Source organism: Strix uralensis, chromosome 4, assembly GCF_047716275.1.
Source record: "Strix uralensis isolate ZFMK-TIS-50842 chromosome 4, bStrUra1, whole genome shotgun sequence".
NCBI lineage: Eukaryota > Metazoa > Chordata > Aves > Strigiformes > Strigidae > Strix > Strix uralensis.
The window spans coordinates 44,917,144-44,940,366 of NC_133975.1; the positions used below are offsets into that span (position 1 = coordinate 44,917,144).

A 23,223-nucleotide genomic window follows, 5' to 3' on the forward strand; every position below is an offset into this window, starting at 1 on the left:
TGACTCCATTGGATTCAGCAGCCAATAAAAAGCTATTAATTTCAGCCTAATGCCCGATAAAAGCAATGATTTCAGAATATACAATTGCAACGGAAATTTTCAATGCCAAATACAGCAACACGGTTTTGTCCCCTGCAAAAGCAGTGAAATAACTCCTAGTAATCTGGCACTGGGCAATAGCAGAAACAAGGGCATAGCAGCAAGAAGAAAAACATGAAAATTAAATATATCACCTCTTATGCAACTAGTTTTAAACTTACTAAACATCTGCCACAAATCTCAAAAGATAGCGAAAGGAAAATCTACTCTGTCCATCTTTAGGATTTGTGGTTAGAAAATATTAAGGGCAGGAAGCTATGTTTTCTAAACTTGTTGAAGTTTCAGCTTAAGGTATAGCTGATTAGAAAAACTGATTAGATGTGTGGGATGGGCAGAACCTTCATGCTAGATATTGGTTGATTTGAGAAAAAAAAAACAGCAGTAGCTAAAAATTTCTGCACAACTGGCCACTGGCAAGGTACAGAGACTGAGTAGGAGAAAGTGTTTTATTCTGCCGGCTAACAGAAAAAAAAAAAAATATTAAAACAAACAGAACAGCTTAACTGGAGAACATGGTTTCTCATTTAGGAGCAAATCCACTTTGTTTATGTAAATTACACTGAAGTATCAGAGAGGGGGTGGTACAGAGGTGGCTGACAGCATTAATTTTAGTCAGAGCAGACCATCTATTTCATTGTATTACGTAAGATTTGGTTGCAAAGCCCATTAAAGTCAACTGACTCTTAATTTACTCCACTAGTCTTTGAATTTGACCTAGAATTTAAACAGCATGACTACTTGCTTTGTAAGCACAAGGTCTGAAAAAATTCCAGTTTGCAGATGAGATTTTCCATGTTGGAGTTGAATCACACTGACAAAATAAATGTCTCTGCACATTAGATCTCTTTCGTTGCAGAAAATATTCTCACTCTTACCTGCACATTTTCTTCTGTAACTTGAATTTCAGCAGTGTAAATATAATCAATAAGCATCCTTAGAGTCCAGCCATCGACTTCCTTTATTCGAACTCTCTTTGCTCGGCTTTCACTCATCTCACCTACAAATACAGTTTTAGTCAAGTAAAATAGAAATACACCACAAATGTAGAAGTTTAATAACTGCAAAACTTTGTGTATGATCAGTTATTATTAAAGTTGTTTTACTATCACAACTCAATTTCTTTCCTTCCTCCCTCCAATGAAAAATGCAGACTTTGTTGTTACCATCATGCAAATGCTACCTGGGTTAATACTTTTACTGCAGGTGACCTATTTTCTTCAGTGTACAGTATCAGGAAAATAGTTATCAGTCCCAAATAACACTTTTTAAATGCATACAGAAACATTTTGCTGGCAAAGCAAGCTATTAAAATACTCTAGCTTTATTAACTTCTTAAACAAAGAAGCATACCAAATGCGGCCTGGAGTAATTTTATTTAAATAAGAAAAATTATATCCCCACAGAAGAATTTACATACATATTTCTTTGCTTGCCTACTTATTATTCCCTTAGCAATTTCAGCTCTGTTACAGATCTGATTTAACAGTTAAAACTCAAGCTAAGATAAAATGGTAAGCAAGGGAAAATGTTGGATCTCATTTTGTGGAGGCTGACATATTGGCCATATGCCACAACCAATCTTCACAGGAAGGCCTGCAAAATAGCTTCCCCCTTCTAAAATATGTTTCTCAAAATGTATCATTTTGTTTATACATGAAATAATTGTCCAAAGATACATTTTGAAGTAATGATTATAACCTTCTCCATAACTACCAACCACACGTCTAGTCATCTCAGACCTTTAACCCTTTTTGCATTGACTTGCACTGGGAAATGAAATATGAACTACAACAGTTATGTTGGTAGATATACAAACGTTGACTTCGGAAGAGTATATCCCAGTCTCTGGATACATCACTTTCTTATTCTTTTATATGGAATGTATCCTTATTTCTTTCCCCTAGGCATCTAGAGATAAGGGTATTGATGAGGTAACAAATTTAATGTATACAAGAGAAGACGACAGGATGGGGAATTGAACAAGATGATGCTGACCATTGACAGTATTTCCTTATGAAGTACATACACATTTTCATTGTTTGTTATCCCGTGGTCTCTAGGGTTGGTGCCAAAAAAGTGCATTTTACTCAGCGCTTTTGGCAGAGGGATCATCACTAGGAAATTTGTTACTATTATTCATGCCTTTTTTGAGCTGAAGGGTGAGGAATGGCACTTTAAATCAACCCTTTGAGTGATAGGAAGTGCAGAAGACTGTCTACAGCAACATGCTACTACTTAATGGCAGCACAGGTTGCTAGCATTCTAGAAAGCACTGATGAAGAACCACATCAAAACCAGCAAAATCCAGCCCCCACAGAACTTTCTCTTTTTACCTGCTCTTCTGAAACATTTCCCTACACCTTTGAAGGATGATTGCAGTGTGTTCTCTGCAGGGCCCGGTATTCCAAGTTTCTACTGCTAGTTTGACACAGATTAAACCTATTGATCGTCAGAGCATGTATGCTGCAAGTTATTTATTATGCAAGCTGCTGTGGAGGTGGTCCTCTGGGAAAATTGTGTGTGTGGGAGAGCAGAGTTTCATATTCTGCAAGCACATTAGGTTTGTTTTCAGATTTTGTGTCAAGGCTTCTAGAGCCATGGATAGGCACCTTCTCTGTTTAACAACAGAGCCCAGAATATACACCCAAAAAAAACCCCAAAACAAAGACTTGCTTCTACCTTTCATGCTAAACAGACATGTAGTCTTACTATGATTCTAGATCAGTCCTCTCGTGACCCAGACTTGTTTGACAGATCGTATGCAGGAAACCATAGACTCACTCACTAGGCAGTCTCAGTTCAGACTTTAACCTGTGGAAGCATTCGATTTATGACTGGGAAGGGGCACTACCCTATCTCCACAGAGTTGTTAGTGACAGGAAAGCATATTGTGAACAGAAAGGAAAGCACTGAGCTGATCCAACCTCCCAAGCAGAGCACTAATTGAGTTGAACTTACTAAAAAGCTATCTAAAAAGCTTATGGTTCCTCACAAAGTAATGTAAGGAAGGCTTTTCTTTTTTCCTTTTCTTTATTTTTTTAAAGCAGAATTTTACAAATGGAGAATGGAAGAGAGCAGGTAATTCTCTAAGGATAACTGGCATCACAGAAGATAAAATTAAACTCAGGCCACCCTTGTCCCAAGCTAGGTCCTACAGCCAGTGAAGTGTCCCTTAACGGATGTTTTATAATCCTTTCCTCTAAACATTTAAGTGTATTTAATTCAGATCACAGTACACTTTTTCTAAAGGATTCCACTGTATACAGAAGGATTATCCCTAGTAACACAGTCCCAGATGTTTCATCTTTCCCCCCACCCCCTGCCCCTTTATAGGATAATTGTTACTAACTTACTAAATTTTGTAACTTTAAAAGGCAGTAACTTTTTCTTTATGGATATTCAATACGTCTACTTCTACCATTACAAGTGCAAACAGGAAAAAAACCCCAGGCAGAGGGTTTGATCTCAGTTAATGCCATATCCCGGCCTGCATAGCAGTCAGTAACTAATGACTCAGAGAAAGATGGAAGTAACCTACAAACATGTGTCTAAATATAAGCTTCTAATTTCTAGTCAAGAAGTAACCCTGAAGCATAAATGTGCAATTTGGTTTTACTGTCTTTTCAGTCACTGTTTTACTCTGGATGGAGGAAGATACTTTTCCATTTGGTTGTAGCTGGTTAAGGGAACAAACTTGCTTGTTTGAACTTGCAGATTACTAGATGAGAATACAAATCCACCTGAGAAGTGTAAATTGCAGGGTTCATGGAGGTAACAATTATGATGAACTTCAGGATTTTTTTCTCTGGGGAATGGCTGAAATGCACCAACACCACAGCTGGGCCTTGCTGAAAGCAACCTATGAGAGTAATATAAAATCTGTTGATAACTCTTGAAGCCACAGCTGAATTCTATTTAAACTCCCACCAATTTGGTTCACCAACTACACAAACATTGCCATAGATGTACAGGTTAAACACTTCCCACCCATTACTCAGGTGAGCCTTCCCACCTCCCATACCACTGGGGGGGTCAAAGACCACCTACATTTGTAAACATAAAATAAGCAAAAAAATTTTAAAAGGGACTGAAGCAGGGAAAGAACCAAGACTTCAGTAATTCCATCTGGAGAGTGCCCACAGACACTGCTGCACTGGCACTCCTAATGGGTAATAAACTTCTCCACAGAAAGAAAGAGTAGTCAGGGCAAGCAGAAATGTCTTAGACACAAAAAGCATAATATAAAACTATACTCTGAGTAAAGAATATTTTCAGTGTGACAGTCAACAACAGTTAATCTTTAATACAGAACTAATGTAAGAGGCTTGTGTTTCTCTGTTACTAAGGTGATGAAAAGAACTGTAGAAGCAGCTGTTTTCATTCTAACGTTAAGGACAGCAGTAAAAATTAAGAAAGAATCTATCAGTCACATGGAATGTTTGTCTCGACCACAAATGCAAACTTGAAGAAATACTAGAGGAATAGATATTTAATTTTACACACAACTTTAAAGCATTGTTGCTGCTAGTAGTGACTCCATTTCTAGCTTTGGTTGTATCAGAATATTTGCATATAAAATCAAGAATATTCAGCTGCTTCCCCAGGACACAACAGTATTTCAAATTTCATCAATCTTCCAGTTGCACACAATTAAAAGTATTAAAACTCCAATTTGCTTGTATACTGGCAGACCAAGAGTCACATTTCTGCCTCCACCTGAGCTGGTAGTCAGACGCACCACGTTGCAGAGAATTCTTTTAATTTCAGACAGTCAACATTAACTATCAAACTGGCATGAGATTTGAGAAAGACAAAACTTCAGAAGTTAATTTTAACATGCATTTAGTAGCATTCTCACTTTGACACCGAATTCCACATGGTTTAGGTGTGATTTATAATGATTATGGAATTAAACCTACAGCACAGGAATTCAGCTGGAGGTTCCTGTGAACCTGAACCTATTTTAGCCTTGCAAGCCCTCAGCATTCCTATTGTAGCAGCAAAGCAGTAACTTGGCCAGCACAGAGGGAGCAGAGGCAGAATCAAGCCTGCACAGAAGTTGAGGTAATAATGCAGAGTACACATGCCACAGAGAATAACCCTAAAAACACCAAAACATACACTCCAGCTACAGGCTGCCAAAGCCACAGACAGCTTTCATATCTACTAAAAGCCTAGAGTACTCAGGGTCTGAAGAACATAGCAGCAGTAATTGTTAAAGGACATAATTTACTCCAAAATTCACATGAAAGTCATTTTAACCTTCTTTTGGACAAGGGAGATTACTAGAGCCTTAAAGAGTATAACAACTTTACCATTCCTGGCTTAGTTACACAAATTTGTTTAAATGAAGGAGACTTTTTAAAGCATTCATCATACTAACAAAGAGTAAGTTGTCAGTGTGTCCTTACACTGCAAAAATAATTCATTAAGAAACCCAAATGTTCCTATTGGTTTATCTAAAAATTAAACAAGATCCTAAAAAGCAAGAGTAATTTATTTTTGTGCTTTATACAATTGGATTGGATTAGAACACAGTAAGTATTGAAACATTTGGTACCTGTAAACATGGCATGGAAGTAGGGGCTGCAGGCGGCTAGCACAACTCTATGCGCTGCAATTTCCATGTCTTCAGCTACTATCGTCACATCACACAGCAAGTTTTGACTATTTAGAAATATCAGAGAAGGCAATTTCACATAAGTGGACTACAACAGAAAAGCATATAATATCACACACAATTTCTTTTCCCATGCCCTCAAGAGAGGCCAGCAGACAAAGCACTGTTTTTAAATGCTTTACACAACCACATGGCTATTAGTCAGATTACAGATGGTGCTTGGGTACACAGAACTTTCTAAAAATCAAACAACTGAATTGTGACTTCTTGCACAGAAGTTTTCTGCATTGAATAACCAAAATCTGCGTTAGCCCAATTTATAAACCTTCTCACCAGAAGTCTGCGCCTCTTTGAATAACTGTGACAGAAAAAAAGAATTTGATATACACAAATACTAAAAAATTGAGGTAAGAAATAAGACTTTACAGATAACAAAGAATCCAGACTTCGGTTGTGATGCCTGTGTCACAGTACACTGGAAGCTCATGCCTACTTAATTGTTCAAAATCACTACTCAACCATCTCTATATTTACTGTTTTCCAAGCATTTTTCATACACAGCCCATGCATACAATAGCAATTATTTTTTCCACTCTGACCAGTTTAGAATTTATTATGGTTAACTTCATATCTTGCCTGATGTTTTATCTTCATTACATCCATTTGCATTCCTGTCCTTTGCGACTGTAATACGTATTTCCTCCATCTTCTGTTGCAATAAAATAACATCTCATTTATAATCATTCCTAATACAGATGTTTCCAATGCAGTTTACAGCTATTGGATATACCTCTTCCAGTTAAACCCACCACACCACGTACTCTTTATAATCCAATTTTCTAGATGGAAAGAGGAGGGGGGGAAAAAAAAACAACAAAAAACCCAACAAACACACCACAGCACCAAAAGGCTGCAATTTCCCAGTATCTAAACAGCCACAGTTGCCTTTTATTTCCTTCTTCTGTCCCTGTAGAAGTAGCATACAATCCATAAAACTCAGAACCAGGGCAACAAAGGGAAGAGGGGAAAGTACAATTTAACAGAATATACTCCTTAGGGTCGGAGCTAGAGCTGTACATCAATCCAGTGATCTCTAGTCTCAGTACTTTTGAAAAGATAAATTTTTACCTTTCCTGAATATCTACTGCAGTTAGAGTGCAGACTTTCTGATAGTTTGCAACTATCGCACAGAGCTGTAGCAAAGACTGGGGGTGAGCAGTTCCATTTTGCTCTGACAGAGCGAGAGCTCTCAGTCAAACTGCTCAGATATTCACCTCAGTCCAAAGAAAACTCCACAATCTCTCAAACTCTGCAAATACTCCAATTTCTTTGAGCGCAACCTCCAGTAAGATGGCCTCATGGAGGTCACACACCAAAAATTTTGGTGGCCACAACTAACCTTTGGGGCCATGTTGCAATCCTGGCATTAGAATGGTTTCCCCCTTTCAGCTCTTAATACCTACAGCAACTATCTAAATCTCCTAAGTTTTGCCTGCAATATGGCTATTATCAAAAAAGATGTGTAAGGTAATGACCATATCCAGATGAAACACACAATTCAGAGGAGCTTGAAAACAACCATTACATTTATTATACAAAAAGTGAAACAGAAAGCTGCACATAAGAGGTCATCAGATACTCATCTTTTTCAGACACCTGCACTTACCCTGACAACATGAGCAAAAGATTTTATACTTAGCTGCACAGAAATACCAAAGATAACAATGAAGCCAGAAGCAACAGGATTACATCGATGCGGAACTCCAGATAATTAATTACATTACGCATATATAGACATAGTAACTTAGAGGTAGTCCAGATGTATCTCTAGTCTGGAACTGCATTAGGTGAATGAACATGCTCTGCATTACTACAAAGCTGACAAGCTAAATAAACTACTAAATAAACAAGCTTATAAACTTATTCATGTACTCTGCCACAAGCATCCTGTGGCTTCCACAGGAACTCAGCACCTTTATTTCTTGAGGACAGAACAATTTATTTTAGAAAAGCTGGCATTCTGAAGTACACATTATTGTACTAATTTGCTTGTATACAGTGACTGAATGAACAGAGCCATGGGGGGTACACCATCTTGGTAAAGGAAATGAGAAAACTGGGGGGGCAAAAAAGTATAGATTTAAGAACAGTAACTGTTCACCAGCTTGCAGGTTATTCTTCATTGGTTTATATAGAGAAAGGTCATTACCCACATCTTCAAAAGAATTTATTAAAGTCTCATTTGTAAGAATGAGGATTTTAACAAATATAGGTAAGGTCAAATTCCATTGTGATAAAAGCAAATTATAATGAAGAAGAAAGATAGGCATCAGAGGGTAATTTCTTCATATGTCAAGAACTAATTAGCTATCCTAATGATCTCTCTGACTCAGTGTTGAGGTGATGGTGAGTAATGAAATGACAAAAACTACCAAGGACAAAATTACTCAAATTTGTCAAAATTACAAGGCACAGAAAAACCCTCTTATGAGCTAATAGAACCAGGCAACTTGACAGCAGCCCATTTCTGGGCTCACACTTGAGCACTCCAAAATAAATGTATTTTAGATGCTTAAGTAGATGATTTCTTCACTAGTTATCCACTTTCTAGAGAGTATATTTGCCTCTGGCAAACACCTGCTTGTGCTACTAATGAAAAGAACTGAGACAGAAACCACTTTAAAAATGTAGTCAAATAAAATCAAAAATATCATTTACTTGACTAATGTTAGGTCTTCATTTAGAGTAATGAAGTCTGAAACATTTCTAAAATATTTCAGTTTATTATTTCAAACAAATAAATGCAAATATTAATGTTTATAATCTTATCTAATTAGCACTTACCATTTTAAAAGCTGTACCCAGCTTAAACAGTAAACATTGCTGCATCAACTACCTTATTTAATAAGAACTACAGTTAAGGTTTGCATAGAACTGCTCCTGTTCCAACTTTAACTATTTATACATGTAAGAAATTGCTTCTACAGCAATTCAAATTTAAGTAACCATGGAAACTAAAGTATATTCTGAAAATAATCCACAGCCTTCAACAATGCACTCTGGAAGACCACATCTCTTTTACCGGCAACACAAGAAAATGCAAGTTAACGTTTCTGACTTCTGAAACTGTTGTAAGATTCATTGTGGGAAACTGTTTCTTCATCTGAACTCTTGCTCATCCTTCAGAAGTCATGGCTACTGGCTCTAGCTAGGCTCTATTACACTCCATGCAACACAGAATCTGGTTACCAGGATCCTTGAAAAAGCCAAGGACGTAAGTAAGGTGAAGCAACAAGTATCAGTCCTTCCAGGATAAGATAACTAGGCTGTTAACATACTAGAAAAATAGTCTCTGCTCTTATCCCATTGTTCTCAGACTATGGAAGACTTTGAGCTGGTTTTAAGTCATTTATAGTCAGCATATGATTTTCTCCAGCATTCCAGTACAGTACAAACTGTCACAGCCAGATAAATGCATTGATCTGATCACAGTATCTACCATAGTATTCAAGATTTACCCATACAGAACAGCAAAGATCAAAGGCAGAGGCATATTTTAATAGGTATCAGTTGCTGTCTTTTTTTCAGGTAAAGCCTCTCCAGTTTTTAATCTTATATGGGAAATAACAAAGGACTACAGGATTTTCACACCCTCTGGTATTGTCTATGCTACAGAAGTGGTTTATTTATTTAATTTCTCCATCGTTGCTGTTAGTTATAAAACTGAATTACTGTCAGTGATAGTTACGAGTCCTAATTACCAGAGCTCAGTTGTGAGCTCTAATTACCAGCTGTCACAGTTTTCAACACCATCTCACCTACTCTTATGTAGAAAATAAATCACTATGGGTGCTAAGAAAGGCATCAGCACCAGTCTCTCAGTTTTGCTGAACTGATGGTAGTATCACTCAAGGTTTTACAGAACTTTACTGAGAAAAGTGACTTTGAATATTTGATTTTGAAATTAATCAATTTCTCCCCGTGGGCAAGAGAAATATAACTAAGTAAAGAAAGCATACTATCAGTTGGTTTACATTTGTTAGACTGTGACCTATGTCTCCAGACTAGAAAATTTTAACATCTTTCCAGTTTGCAGCCTACCACAACAAAAAAAAAAAAAAAAAAAAATCAACAACAGGCATACAAAGAGCCTTAAGCTCAACTAAAGAGTTACTTTTCATCTATCCAGGATCAACTCTATAAAAGGCAGGATCAGTAACTGTAACTCCTTAAATACAACCCCTAAGTGTTTTTCAAGTCTCATAAACCTACTTTTGATTAACTTATGAGGGGCAAAAACATACTGCACACATTGCAGCTATCATCACATAACTAACATTCAGCTATCACTTCACTGGATATTTAATCCTTTGCATCAGCTACACTTCTGGAATTGCATGTTCTTAATACACAAACTATTATTAACAACTTAATAAATGCAAATGAAAGTGAAAACATATTATGAACTCCAGGCAGATGTACACAGTGAAGTAATACCTTCTTAATTCATTCATAACTTTAAAAGCTTTCTTCATGTGCCATGGATTTACTGTAACAGGACAGTGAATTTCGGTGTTATCATCTTTCAGATCCAAGGGCTTCTGATGGCAAAGTTTGGTACATCTGGAAAGCAAGAGAAAAAAAAAAGGAAGAGAGTTAATTTTTCTGTCTAATCTCCAGTTCTGTCACTCTTATTTTCCCCATCTTCAGCTTGGGAAGGAAGAGAAGATTTGCACCTCGACTTATTCTTCACTCCAGGCAATTTTGGCTTCTCCATTACCAACAGTGTGGAGGAGTAGGTAGAATTCCCAAGGAAGCAGTAAGTTAGTGACCAACACCAGTGAGGTTGACAGAGGCACTCAGGGCTAACAATAATCTCCAGTAAGGAAAACATGAAGATGATCCCCTAGAATATTTCCAGTAAGTCCTGAAGTGACGGGAGAAGTAGAGGTTCGGGAACTTTTAGCCCGGTGCCTGTACAGATCGATGGCAGAACTCAGCATCCATCACCCTGGTCTCTCAATGTCTTCACCACCTGCAAGACAAGAGCCACTCTCTGCCCGTCCAGCAGGACCTCCCTTCTTGGCTCATGCAGTTCCCAGTTCATCTCTGACAGGAAGACCACATGATGACTACTGTAATTGTCCAGGCTTTCCCCAGCAGCAGCATGAGACATAGGTGAGTATGAGAAAAAACTAGGTAGTTTTGCAGATCCACTCAGTGTTTTGAAAAGCAAAAGTGACCAACCTCTTAATTTTTCTTACTCTCAAAAACCCACCCAAAATAGCAAGAGAACAACTTTGTAGTGTGAAAAATCATTAGCTCTATCTACAATTATCTCTTTCTATAAGAAATACCCAAATTCTACAGACACTAACTTCTGCAGAAAAATGATTATGTACACTCCTCAGTCATTAGGACTGTCCAAACAGCAAGAGTATTTTTCATGCCAAGCCAAGCCAATGAATTTTGTGTTTACAATCACAGCGTTATTCTTACAAGGCAAATTACACTGTTGTAGTACTTAGAAAATGCTTAGCATCAGTGATGTTTTCACATGCACTATTGTAACCCTATTTCTGAACCTCTGATCTGGAAATAAGCAAAGTCACTGAAGTCACTCAGGGGGGCAACTGATCCTGGTACATCAGAGATCTGATTTCAAGTGAAAACTCAATTTTAGTTGCTTTAGCTAAGAATAGTCAAATTGAACACATGCACTGACTCCCATAATTCCATCCTCTCTTCTACCATACCTAAAACTTTTTACTTGGGCATGTCTGAAGAAGCTTCAAAGAAAAATGCAATGATAATTTAACATTTTAACCTAGAACTCTATATTCTGTGCACTAAAACAACAACAAAGCAAAGTAGTTGGCTCTACTTCTCATGATTCCAAAACTAGCTACAAAATTTTGGAGCAAAACAGCACAAAACTGCATCAAGCAATAAAGGAATAGAAAAAGTCTCTGTAAGTCTCTGGCTAACAAAGTAGGGTCCATCTACAGAACTCAAACCACTACCAACTTACTACACTGTACCATGTAACTGCTATGAATTAAAAGTTTCATGCTCAATTTTGAAAATGATACAGTTCACTACTGAAAGGGGCCAAGTAACAGACAGCAATTTTGCATCAATCAGAAAAAAAAAAAATCAAGTTTCATGTTATAAAGCACATACACATGCTGCTGTATGAAGGTAGAAAAAAAGACATTCTACTTAGCAAACTCCTTTAAACTGAATAGTACTCTTCTAAATTATGTGACATATGTAGTGATCAGCTTAAAAAAAATTATATACACAAATCAGTCACTTCAGGAAACAATCAAAACACCAAAGACTAACTGTGAAGAAGAGACACAGCTTTCAATTCTACCACTGACTTATCAAGTCCAAGATAAGAACACTTCTTCTATGGCACCTTTTTACATCCCAAAGCAACGCGTCGGATACTGATGTGTACATATCTGCATACACATACAGACTACATACCCATCACAAACAGATATGCAAGAAAAAAAAGTGGTCAGAGTTGCCCATAAAGAAGTGCCAAGCAACTTGGACAGATGGAGGAATTCCTATGAAGTGTAAATTCATTTGCTGAAGTTTCATTAGTTTGTCAGAAAGGATGACTTTATTTTAAGGTAATGAAGCCTACAAAACTGTCAAGTTATATGCCTTCTGTTTTGAGAACTGCTAGTCTGCTTGAAGTTACTGGAATCTCCCTTACCATTTCACCAGTTGGGTCAAAGCTGTCTGCAACTGGTTCCCTTTGGTTTGTTCTCAAGGGCCTCACCCACAGCGTACCTGAAAACTACCTCCTGAAGACGCAGGATGAAGCTACGCTGACCTGGAGCATGTGAAAGAGTGGATGAACCCAACTGAAGCGCAGCTGGAAATACGTGGCTTGCATAGCGCACTGCTACTGAAAAAGATGCTTAACTAAATAACCAGAAAACCGGGAGTGTGATGAGCATGACTGCTGAGTCAAACAGGGAGTAATTTGGGACCACATATGGAGGAAGCAGAAGGAGTGAGGGGGAGGAGGGGAGGAAAAAAAAAGCAGCCTGTCCCCGCAAGCGGGAAGGCGGCGGGGCGGGGGTGCCGGCAGCCCTGCCCGCCCACCCGCGGGGCGCCCGGCGCCCGCTCCCCCGCGGCCCAGCCCCACGCCCACCCCAGCACCCGACGCCCCGCCGACGCGGGCACCGCAGCGGGCGGCAGCGGCGCGACTGGGCGCTTCAAACCACCGGCCGGCCGCGCTGGCCCCGGGAGCCCCGGCCCGCCGGGCACCAGACACCAGCTCCGCCAGCGGGTCGCCGACACGACCCCTTCCCGCCAGTGCAGCCGCGCGCCGCCACGGCCGGGCCTGGGTCCCCCCCCGCCCGCGGGCACCGCTCCCTCCCGGTGCCGAGGGGGCCGGGGAGGGCCGGCCGCGCCACGGGGCGGGGGGGCTGCGGAGCGCCGCGGCAGCTCAGCTCGCTGCTCCGCGGCCAGGCCCGGCCCCGCATCCCCCCAGCACCACACAGCGCTCCGCACCGCCGTCCCGGCGGGCTCTGGGAGCCCGGCAGCCTCCCCGCCCGCCCCGCCGCCGCACTCACACGGGCGGCAGCAGCATCTCCATCGCGGTTCCGCTCGGGCTTCCTCCGTGCAACGCGGGCGCGGCGCGCTGCCGCCAGCACCATGCCAGCCGCCACTGCCCCCGCCGCGGGGTGCCGGCTGCGCCCGCCCGGCGGAGCCCCCGCTACCCGCCGGGAGCCGCCGGCGCTGCCCACTTCCGGGTTCCCGCCCGCGCGAGGGCGGCAGCGGCGACGGGACGCTGCGCGCAGGCGCGGCGGTGGCGGCGGGGGGCGCCCGGCCCGGCCCGGCCCCTGAGAGGCGCGGTCGCCCCGCAGGCGGTGCCGGCGGCCCCGGTCCCCGAGGCGAGCAGGCTGCCCCACGCCGGAGCCTCCCGTCCCGGGAGCTTTAGGAAGAGGAGGATGAGGCGCCGCTGCCCTCTGCCTGAAGCGGCGTGGCCTTCGAGGGGCGTGAGCCGCTGCCCGGTGCCCCTCTTGGTCCCAGGACACCCGGTGCGCGTCCCCCCCGCCTCCCAGGAGAGCGGTGGCTCAGGGCAGGGCCGGAGCGCCCCCCCCCCCGCCCGCCGCGCTGCCCTGCGCAGGGACACGGCCCACGGAGCGCCCAGGTCAGGGTGTCCTCAGCACCGCGGGGAGGGCTGGGGGTACTCGCGTGGGGACACGCACCTGCTCGAGGCCCTGGAGCCAGGACTCATTGCTTTCAGAACAAAAAAAAAAAAAATGGTCACAGGTCTTCTCCGTGAGAAGATGCGCCCCCAGCCCCACGGCCATGGAGGGGCGCCCACAGCTTCGCCCCGGCCGGCCGGCGCCGGCCTGACACCAGCTCCAGCAGCGGCCAAAGGGAAGCGCAGAAGGGCCTCGGCGCGGAGGAGAGGGGCGCTGCCGCTGCCTCCCGCGACCCGCTGGGGCTCGTCCGCTTTTATTCGATCCGGCCCAGCGGAAGAAGAGCGGCGGTGCCGCTCGGAACGGCTGCCCTCCTGTCTTTAGTCATACAATCGCAAACGCCGCTGACGTTGAGCATTAAGTACTTGAGTTGTGTTTTAATGTTTGCTTAAGTAGCCTCTGTGATGCAGAATGGCAAAAAGAAACACGAACAGGACAGGGATCTATTTCAAACACGTGTCTTTGTAAGCGACACTAATTCAAGCAGTAATGAAGAATACTACATACAGCAGCTTCTGACTTGGGGTGTTCGAGAAGAATTTGCTGTACTTAAACCTCTGCGAGTTACTTCTAAATCTTAGAAGATTGTGTAGTAGAAGATGTGTTTAGCCAGCTAAACGCAATTCAGGTATTTAAGTCTGACAGTGTCTGTAAAAAGAAAGGGCTTCTTCACTGGAGTATGGGATTTTATATTGACAAAGTAACTCTCAAACTAATAAATCTGTCACTGACCAACACTTTTTCTAAGCGTGGGAGGAGTTTGAGGACAGCACGTTTTAAGTAGAGGGCAAACCAGAAAACGGCAGGTGTGTTTTGGGTGAAGAATATTACAGATGGATACATAAAGCCTTCACCAACGTTTCTAATAAAATCACAGGTTATTAAAACTAAATATATTTTAATTTGTTATTTTCATGTTTGCTAATCTAATAATATTCCTCACTTGGAAAATGTCTTTTTAGTTTCTCAGTTTACCAATCCTCTTTCACTCCACTGTGATGTTTGATCTGGGAACACTTCAAAATTTTTTCAGTGGGTTTCCACTGGAGGTTTTTCTAAATAAAATAATCACAATTGTCAGTGCCTGTTTTTACAAAGTCTGCACTTCATAACTGCTAAATTTCTCGAGAGACAACTAGATTTGCCTCTGGGTTGTATTGGAGAAGACATGGTACTTGTTAAAGATTTGAAGGATGCAACAAAACCTGCTTTCAGGGCAGTCTGCTCCAAAGGAGCCAGCTAGCAAAAATGCGCTCTGAAATGGAGGTTTAAAATTCAGCTGGCTCTGCGTGGCATAGCGTCAGCGAGTTCTGAGTTCATAAGCAGGTCTGGCCTGGGTAGCTAGAGTTGCTGATGACTGTCACATCATGCTGTCAGGTTTCTGTACCCTAGAGTGAACTCCTGTACGTGTTACTTTGTAAGACAAGGATCCTAGCTTTTACTGATCCATAAGACCTGAGTGAATCCTACTAGTAATTAGACTGATGTGTTCAAGGGTCCAGATTAGACTATAAAGTCACTGTAAACTTGTCCAGAAGCTGATGAGGGTTTTTGTACACCACTGGCATATAGATCCTGCAAGCACATAGGCAGCTGCAGATTCTGCCCCTTGTTAACACCGTCAGAACTATTTAATAATGTTCATTCTTAAATGAACACTAAGCATTTTCGACCTGTGACTTCTTTTCTTGCAGCGTTGTTTTGGCTTTTGAGCCAAATGTTTAATGTTAGTTGAAGTAACTTCTGCGATGCAGAATATCAAAAAGAAACACAAATAGGGCAGGGTTCTATTTTTTGTTCTAAAATTATGTCTTTGTACTTTAGTAACGCTGAAAGGAATCATGAACAGCTGAAACAAAAATGACTGCATCCAAACTACAGTGTGTGGTTATGGTAAAACAACTTATATATCTAACCATGAGAAAACACATCCTTTAAATACAATGTTTGGATTTTTATGGGATTCTGCTTGATCCAATACCTCTTCTTAGAAAAGAACTTTTAGAGAAAAAAGTTATTTATATATGTGTGTGGGTGTATATATGTAGTTTTGAAAGGAAATAGCCTGTGTTTCTTAACTGTGATGAAACAGCTGCCATTTTTGTTTATGCTGCAGCAATTCAAATCACTGCATTTACCAAGGAAATTCCATAACATGTTTAGGACTGCCCCTGTAACAACTGTTGGTCCTTTCCCACGTGTTTTAGAGAGTTCCAAGGGATGCTGCCAACCCTTACTTATGATTGCACGGTTCTTTGGATATATTGACACTAGAAGTACTTTACTGATACAGAAATCCTGGTGCTGTACATCAGTGAAGTACAACCACTGAAAATGAAGCTACGCCAGCAAAGCTCTGCTTTCTAGCAAGACTAGCAAGTTCCTCAAGTTACACAGACCTACAAATGGAATAAACAATCCTGGTAAAAGTCAATGTAACTGCATGCATGCATACATGGTGTTTTATAAACATCTAGGATCACACACCATGCTGACGTGGTCATGTTAGAAGAAATCTCTATTAGGTTTAGCCACAGAGAACACTGAAATAAGTTCTTACTAGAATTTTTAATTGACAAACACAGGACCTCTCCAAAAAGGACAAAAAATACATTTGTAAAAATATTTACGATATTAGAAGTCATAGCTTGTTATTGATTTGGGCAGAATGCTTATGAGAAGATGCTGCTTAGGCTGGGATTTTTTTCATGAGAAAAGAAGAAGAAGGAGCTAGAAATGAAGACTTAAGGGTCTCTTAACAGAAAAACAGAAAAACAAGATCCTTCCTCACTTTCTTAGCTGTCAGGCTATCCATTATATTTGTATCTTACTGAATTTAGTTGTGGGTAATTTATGTATAAAATTTATGTAAAAATAAGTATGTATTTATCCAAAATCTTTCAGGGCACACATCCATTTTTTCACATGCATTTCACCCCCAGTAACATTACCATCTGGCAACAGACTTTTGTACAACTGAGGCCCCTGCACCTAAACAGATTCACAAGGACCTCTGTGGAATTCATGACAGGACTTGAGGTCAACACAGACATTAGTTATTACTGCATTGTTTCATCTAAGACACTAGCACTAATATCAGCATTAACGCAGCATTAACTAATCTTAAGAGGCCTCACTCTAGTGGAAAAGACTCTTTTTTTTCCCCAGAAGAATGGAATATTTGAAGTTTCAGAGAACCATTGAGCTAAGGACATGAATGCAGTTGAGAAGAATTGCACTGAAAAGTAATGTGAAAAGGAAAGGCAAGAAAGTGCATGCAGTGGACTGAGAAAGGGACCAGATTGAAGAGGACTATGTACTGGAGAGTAGGCAGAGAGAGAAAAAATAAGACATGTAAATTGGGAATGTGAAATAAGGAACAGCAAAGCAGCTGCTATCAAAAATAAATTGTACCGTGACCAAAATCAGTTAAATACAATTAAGCATGGATAAGAATATTTAAGTCTTTTTTAGCATTCTTCTTCCACATAAGCAATTGCTGGAGCACTAAGAATGATACACACTTAATGAAAATAGGTGAAGGGTAAGATTTATTCTATAAAGTTCATGGACCTTATAATGATGATGATGAAAATTAGCAAACTAAGAACTGTTTTTTCAGTGTTCAAAACTAGATATGGTGTAATTTCCAAAAAGACTTGATACAGCACACAGTCTAGTAAACAGGCTTTAAATACTCCAATACTAGTTTTGGAAAAGGAGGGCCAAATAAAAAACAAATGGTGTGACGCTTCTGAGTTCTACTCAATGGAGAAGTGAGGTCCCCATGGTCAGTGCTGAACAGAGCAGTGTTCCTGGTAGATTACAAATTCATTTTAGTGCCACGGAAAAAGGAAGTCCTAGCTCAAGTAAGCATTACGTATGGAAGCAAGTGTAGGTCATGGATTTGATTCATATTAGTACTGCAAACTACCAAGACGCAAAGTAGAGGTCCTGATGAGCAGATCTGAGGCCCAGTGTTGCAAAGGCTTGGATTTCACATGTGGTGTATCCCTGAGATGACTGTGAAAGAGGTGGACCAACTCCCACTCTCATGCCTGTAGATTTGTGTTGCTTCCTGTGCACTGGATAAGGCAATCAGGTCTCTATACTGAGTGGGTTCCATTCACTGAACCGGCAAAAAGACTATTAAAAATTATTAGATTTCATCTTGTAGCCACGTGATCACTTACACATGATGCAAAGGTCACAGCACAAACCTGCAGCAGGGATTTCTTGAGGAAAGCTCAACCATCCCAATCAGCAGCAGGCAAAGCTGATGACAGAGCTCCACCCTTCAACACAGCGTGATACCTTACTGAAATAAGTTCTGCACAGTTTTTGTGTATAGCCTACACCAAATAAAAAAAAAAAAAAAAAAAAAAGGATTTTCAACATTCAGTCTTTAGCAAACGATACATCACGTGGATAAGCAGGACCATTATGGTAGCCTCCTTGTTCTCAGAAGTCACCTCAGTCATTGGTAGTTTTTTCCTGATCATTTTACTTTAAAAGAGTGTAGATTATTATTATGTACAGTCATACTTGTTTGACTTGTCAAAACATTATTTTTTTAAAAAATGAAGCAAAAGTAGTTTTCTTCATAGATAATAACTGTATAGTACTATATCTATCAGATGCAAGTCCATCAAAGTCCGTGTACTTCTCCTCCATCATATTCTCCACCCTAACTGCAATACAGTAAGATAGTCCTCACCAAGTCAATCAACTGATACACAGCTTTTTGAGAAGAAAACAGGTACAGCTTGTTTATTTAAATTACATTTCAACAATTGATATACTGCCATCTACTGCTTACCGAATGCACAACCATATAGAGAAATTCTCATTTCACTATCTCTTGGTATCTATGATTGGCCTATAGCTATACAACAGTTAAACTCACCAATTTGCATGTAGTCATGCATACAGTGAGCTTACCTAAGAACAGTAATTGGGGGCAATTTAGACTGTGAAAAGTGACATAGTATGCTGAAAGACTCGCTCTGAATATATATTGTTTCATAGGCATATAAATAAGACTGGAGGAACAGTATTTGCAGAGTCCACAGCACTTAAGGGGGCATTCAGCAAAAATGAAAAATGCTGTAGACTGGGAAAGAGCAAGTGGGATATAGTTCATACGTTGTACAAATTCTTTTGTTCTACAAAGAGGCATTGAAATCAAAGACATTAAAATATTAAAAGATGATATTCAGGGAGTCATAACAATACCAATCACATAGGTGTAGTTACCGCATATAATTTTGCACAGATGGGTTGTTCATAGAAAGTGAAAAGCATATCATGCTGCTGTTCATGAAACTGAGTAAATCCTCGTTTGGAATAATCTTTTTGTCTGTGTGTGTAAGAAAAACTAGAAGGTATCACAAACTCATTGTAAAGATTAAGAAAACAGCTCAGGATCAGTACATTTTACTATGCAGAATGTCTAGTAAAATTGGACTCAAATTAAAAAAATGAAGGGGAAATTTAAGTCAAAGATAATTCTGGTACAAGCAGATGCTCACACAATGAGTAGTTTATTATGGTGTTCCTGGAGTACAATTTCCACTGGTATCATGGAAAGTCTCTTGCCAGTTTTTCTATGCAAAGGAAGAACATTGTGATCCGGACTAATACTGGGGGAAAAAAATAGGTATCCTCAGAATCTAAAATATTCAAAAGGCTACCTTGTCAGAATGCTAATATTTAACCATAACAGCCTAAAAAGTTAGTTTATGCAAGCTACTTCTTGGCAAGTTCATTTTATGATTTTCAGACAAAACATTTAGAAAATGGAAAAAGAACTGTGGGGAAAAAAACAAACAAACTGATTTTTCCTTGAAATTTCATCCTCTTTATTTTAATTTTATCAGTAGTTTTCTTGAGGTAAATTATCTCACACATTCCTCTTTTTCCATGAAATTCAACCTAGAGAGTATATCATCTAAATCCAAATATTTTCAGAAACAGCTCTGCATTTCCCTTTATATAGTTCAAGTAAATGCTTGTCATGTTGTGATGGCTTTATAATACAATATTAACAGAAATGTTATTTTGAAAAATCAGATGTGCAAAAATCCATAGTTAAAAATTACTCTGCAGAGGGAATAGTTTTCACACTGCAAATTAGGCATTTGTTTAAGCCCTAAACCATTTAAAACTCTAAAACTCATCTTTAGCATAAATAAAATACATCATGATGCTTAGTTCCCAAGTTTGATTTATACTTTTAGTGTGTATTTCTAAAAATAAATACGAAATTGATGAGTTGTATCTCTTCTTTAACCTCAATTTATTTGCATTTGAATATAGCTGGAAATTCAGTAAAATTTAAAAAGTAACCAAGAGGGCCCATTCTGTTGTTCACAATTCTTCCATTCACTGTTACGTTACATCCTTGGTCTCATCTGCGTTAAGCAGTCCAGATTCTCTCTCTACAGCTGTACTTACTTCTATCTATCTGTTTTCATCACTCCTATCTCCAGACTTCATTATGGTCATGCAGGACATTTTGCTAAATGATTTGTACTAATTGATTAGCTGAATTAACCAATGGCCATGCTAAGATTCCAGCATTCAAATTTGTATATTAATTGGTGAAAGACTGAAAGAGTTTTTATTAATACCAGTGTTATGCACTTCTCTTTTCAATAGCTTGCATTTAAAGGCCACAGAATTTTCAATGGGCATTTTATTTATGAAGCCAAAGCTTCATAGCAAGTGGCAGTTTTTGATTACATGATTACCATGTATAAACAGCTCCATGCTGTTCACCACAAAAAGCTTATACTTGCATGATGTGAAAATCTGAAACTATACATGAAAAGAAAGGTTCCTTTATTTTAAAAGTATTCAGCAGTGAACTGTTTTTTAGTCTCCATAGGATTTTAAAAACTTAAGAGAAGTTTGAAATAAAACAAGTACCTGTGAAGTGTCTGTAATTTCAGGCTAAAATATAGACTGTGCTTACTTCAGTATGACTGTTAAGACGATTACAACCAATTCACGCAAATAAAACTGTCTTTGCTGTTATTTTTACCTTTTCACTTCCCATTTGTATTTTTAGTCATGCTGGGATTTGTCACAACCCCATATTCTCAGAGCAGAGACTGTATTCTTTACATAGAGCTGAATACAGTTTAAGTACTAATTGTACCTGCAATACGAATAAGAAACACTAATAATAATTACACCTTATAGCTGAATGTGAAAAAGCTTGCGTGCCCAATCCTGTTTCCATTCATGCCAAATTTTAAATAAAACTGAGAGGAAGAAAAGTAGATATTAGGCCTCTGTGAGGATACAATTGTGAAAGTTAGTCCCCAAATATTGTAATTATTACTGATGTGGAAAAGGTTATGCCTAAGTATAGGATTTAATCCTGGGTATGTAATCTACGCTAGCTTTCCTTAAGGGCAGCTGGCAAATAAGGACATCATAGCACGACATTGTTGGGCCATACCACATCTTTTTACCTTACCCTTATCGTATACCTTTATCATTACTGATGGAGTTTCAGAGGAAGTAATTTAAGAATTCTAGACTTCCCAGAACTGGATCAGCCCTCAGGAGCAGACTTTCAAGTCACGTGCACTAGAATGACAAGGTCTGCAAAATTTTCCAGAAGATGGAACAGGAATTGAGGAGAAGAGAATCTTACTTCATTAAAACCTTACTTATATCATTAAAACCTCTTGCTATAAAAATTACCTGTGAATCTAGTAATTAAAACAATGTCTCAAAACCAAAACACAGATTGGGTGATCTAGTAAGAACAAAAGTAGACTACCAGTTGAAATTGGCAGTCACGTATTTCTAAAAATGCTAACTGGTGTTGTGTACAGTAAATATTTATGCACTTCAAATATTTAAACTTGTAATTTTTCCCCAACTGTGCTCTTCCATAACCTGGTGAGAACACTTCATTTTCTAATCAGTAGAAACAATACTTACAATTATTTATAAAAATATACATATTCAAATGAGTGCTAATAAATGTAAACTTCAGGATTCTAAAATTATACCTAGAACTTATTTGATTTTATCTCAAACACTTGTCTGATGACATGTATCATGCACACTGCATATATGTAGGCAAGCCATTGAATAGAGGTGTTTTGTAAGTATACAGAAGTTTGCAGTAATGAATTATACATTAGACCAAATTTCTAAATATCTGAACAAACATAGATTATTAGACAATTATCTCTGAACAAGCACAGAGAAATGGCAATTACTTTGCAGCAACTGTGTTCACTTTTTAAATAGTATGCTGCTGATACAATGTAGACAAAGTATGTGTTTCTCACCTGACTGTATTGAAGAAACAGGCTAAAACCAAGATTATAGCCAGCCTATAGTATTTTATGGAGACTGGCAACGGGAGGAGGAGTACTTTCACCACTAAAATTATTATGCTAATAAAAAAATGTAGTTACCAGAGCTCGTGTATCCAAGTGATGAATCAAATCCCTGATTTTAGGCTTCTTGGTTCCTAACTTTTGGAACAACTGTTCTAAACCATTTTTTTTTTTATTATATCTCTTTCACCTCTACTGTTTCCCCTGAAATATCATCCTTGCCAAATTCAGAATCCAACCCCCTCAAATTAAAGGACAAAAACATGTGTGCATTCCTAAGCATGCATGTAAGCAAGCAAACAAAATGTGGGGAAACAAGAGAAATAAATGTGCAGTTTAGCATTTCGTTTGGTTATAAATGAAAGCAATAGCAGCTAAGCAACACAAGATGACATATGACTTCTTACTTTGGGTTATTTTTTTGTTTCTTCAAAAATTTTAATGCTATTTTAATTCTTTTTAAAAATAAACTGTTACAAAGTATTTTTGATCAATATAAATGTACTTATAGTAAAAAAATAATATTCTAGCCACTGCCATTAATTGGCACTGTTACTGGCTTCTTGGCTGTGGGACTAGGTACAACATACTGCACACTAGCATTTCTGGTTATTCCAGAACAGACACGTTAACCAGAACACAGACATTGTTGGTCCTTGCAAAACAAACAAAAGGTAAAGAGTTCGTGATTTTCAAGCTGAGCAAAAGCTCAGACAAAGGCACTACCAGATAAGTTCTATAGTTAGACAAACAAATGGGAAGTTCTGGCAGTCACACAGTATCCTCATAAAAATTACACCATCAAGTTTCAGACCAATCTATTGAACTACCCTTATCTTTGACGGTTATTAGGTCCGTGTAGATGTAGACCACACCTACCAAGCTAACTACCTGGCAAGGC

The 23,223-nt window shown here is 39.5% G+C and overlaps 1 protein-coding gene across 11 annotated transcripts in view; it reads right to left on the reverse strand.

The window, feature by feature from the left end:
* KLHL2 (kelch like family member 2) overlaps window positions 1-13,517 on the reverse strand; it is a 62,731-nt gene extending 49,214 nt beyond the window's left edge. For 2 of the 11 annotated variants that reach the window (XM_074866533.1, XM_074866532.1), the window contains exons 1-4: window positions 10,456-10,689; window positions 10,217-10,342; window positions 5,660-5,766; window positions 975-1,096 (exon numbers count right to left, since the gene is read on the reverse strand). In XM_074866533.1, coding sequence (XP_074722634.1) covers window positions 975-1,096; window positions 5,660-5,766; window positions 10,217-10,342; window positions 10,456-10,613 — 513 coding nt within the window. In that variant the 5' untranslated portion in view covers window positions 10,614-10,689. Of the gene's footprint in view, window positions 1-974; window positions 1,097-3,839; window positions 3,959-5,659; window positions 5,767-6,355; window positions 6,429-10,216; window positions 10,343-10,455; window positions 10,695-13,320 lie in introns of those variants that run through there. The other 9 variants (XM_074866534.1, XM_074866536.1, XM_074866542.1 and 6 more) reach the window with 8 other exon arrangements.
* Window positions 13,518-23,223: the final 9,706 nt, after the last annotated feature.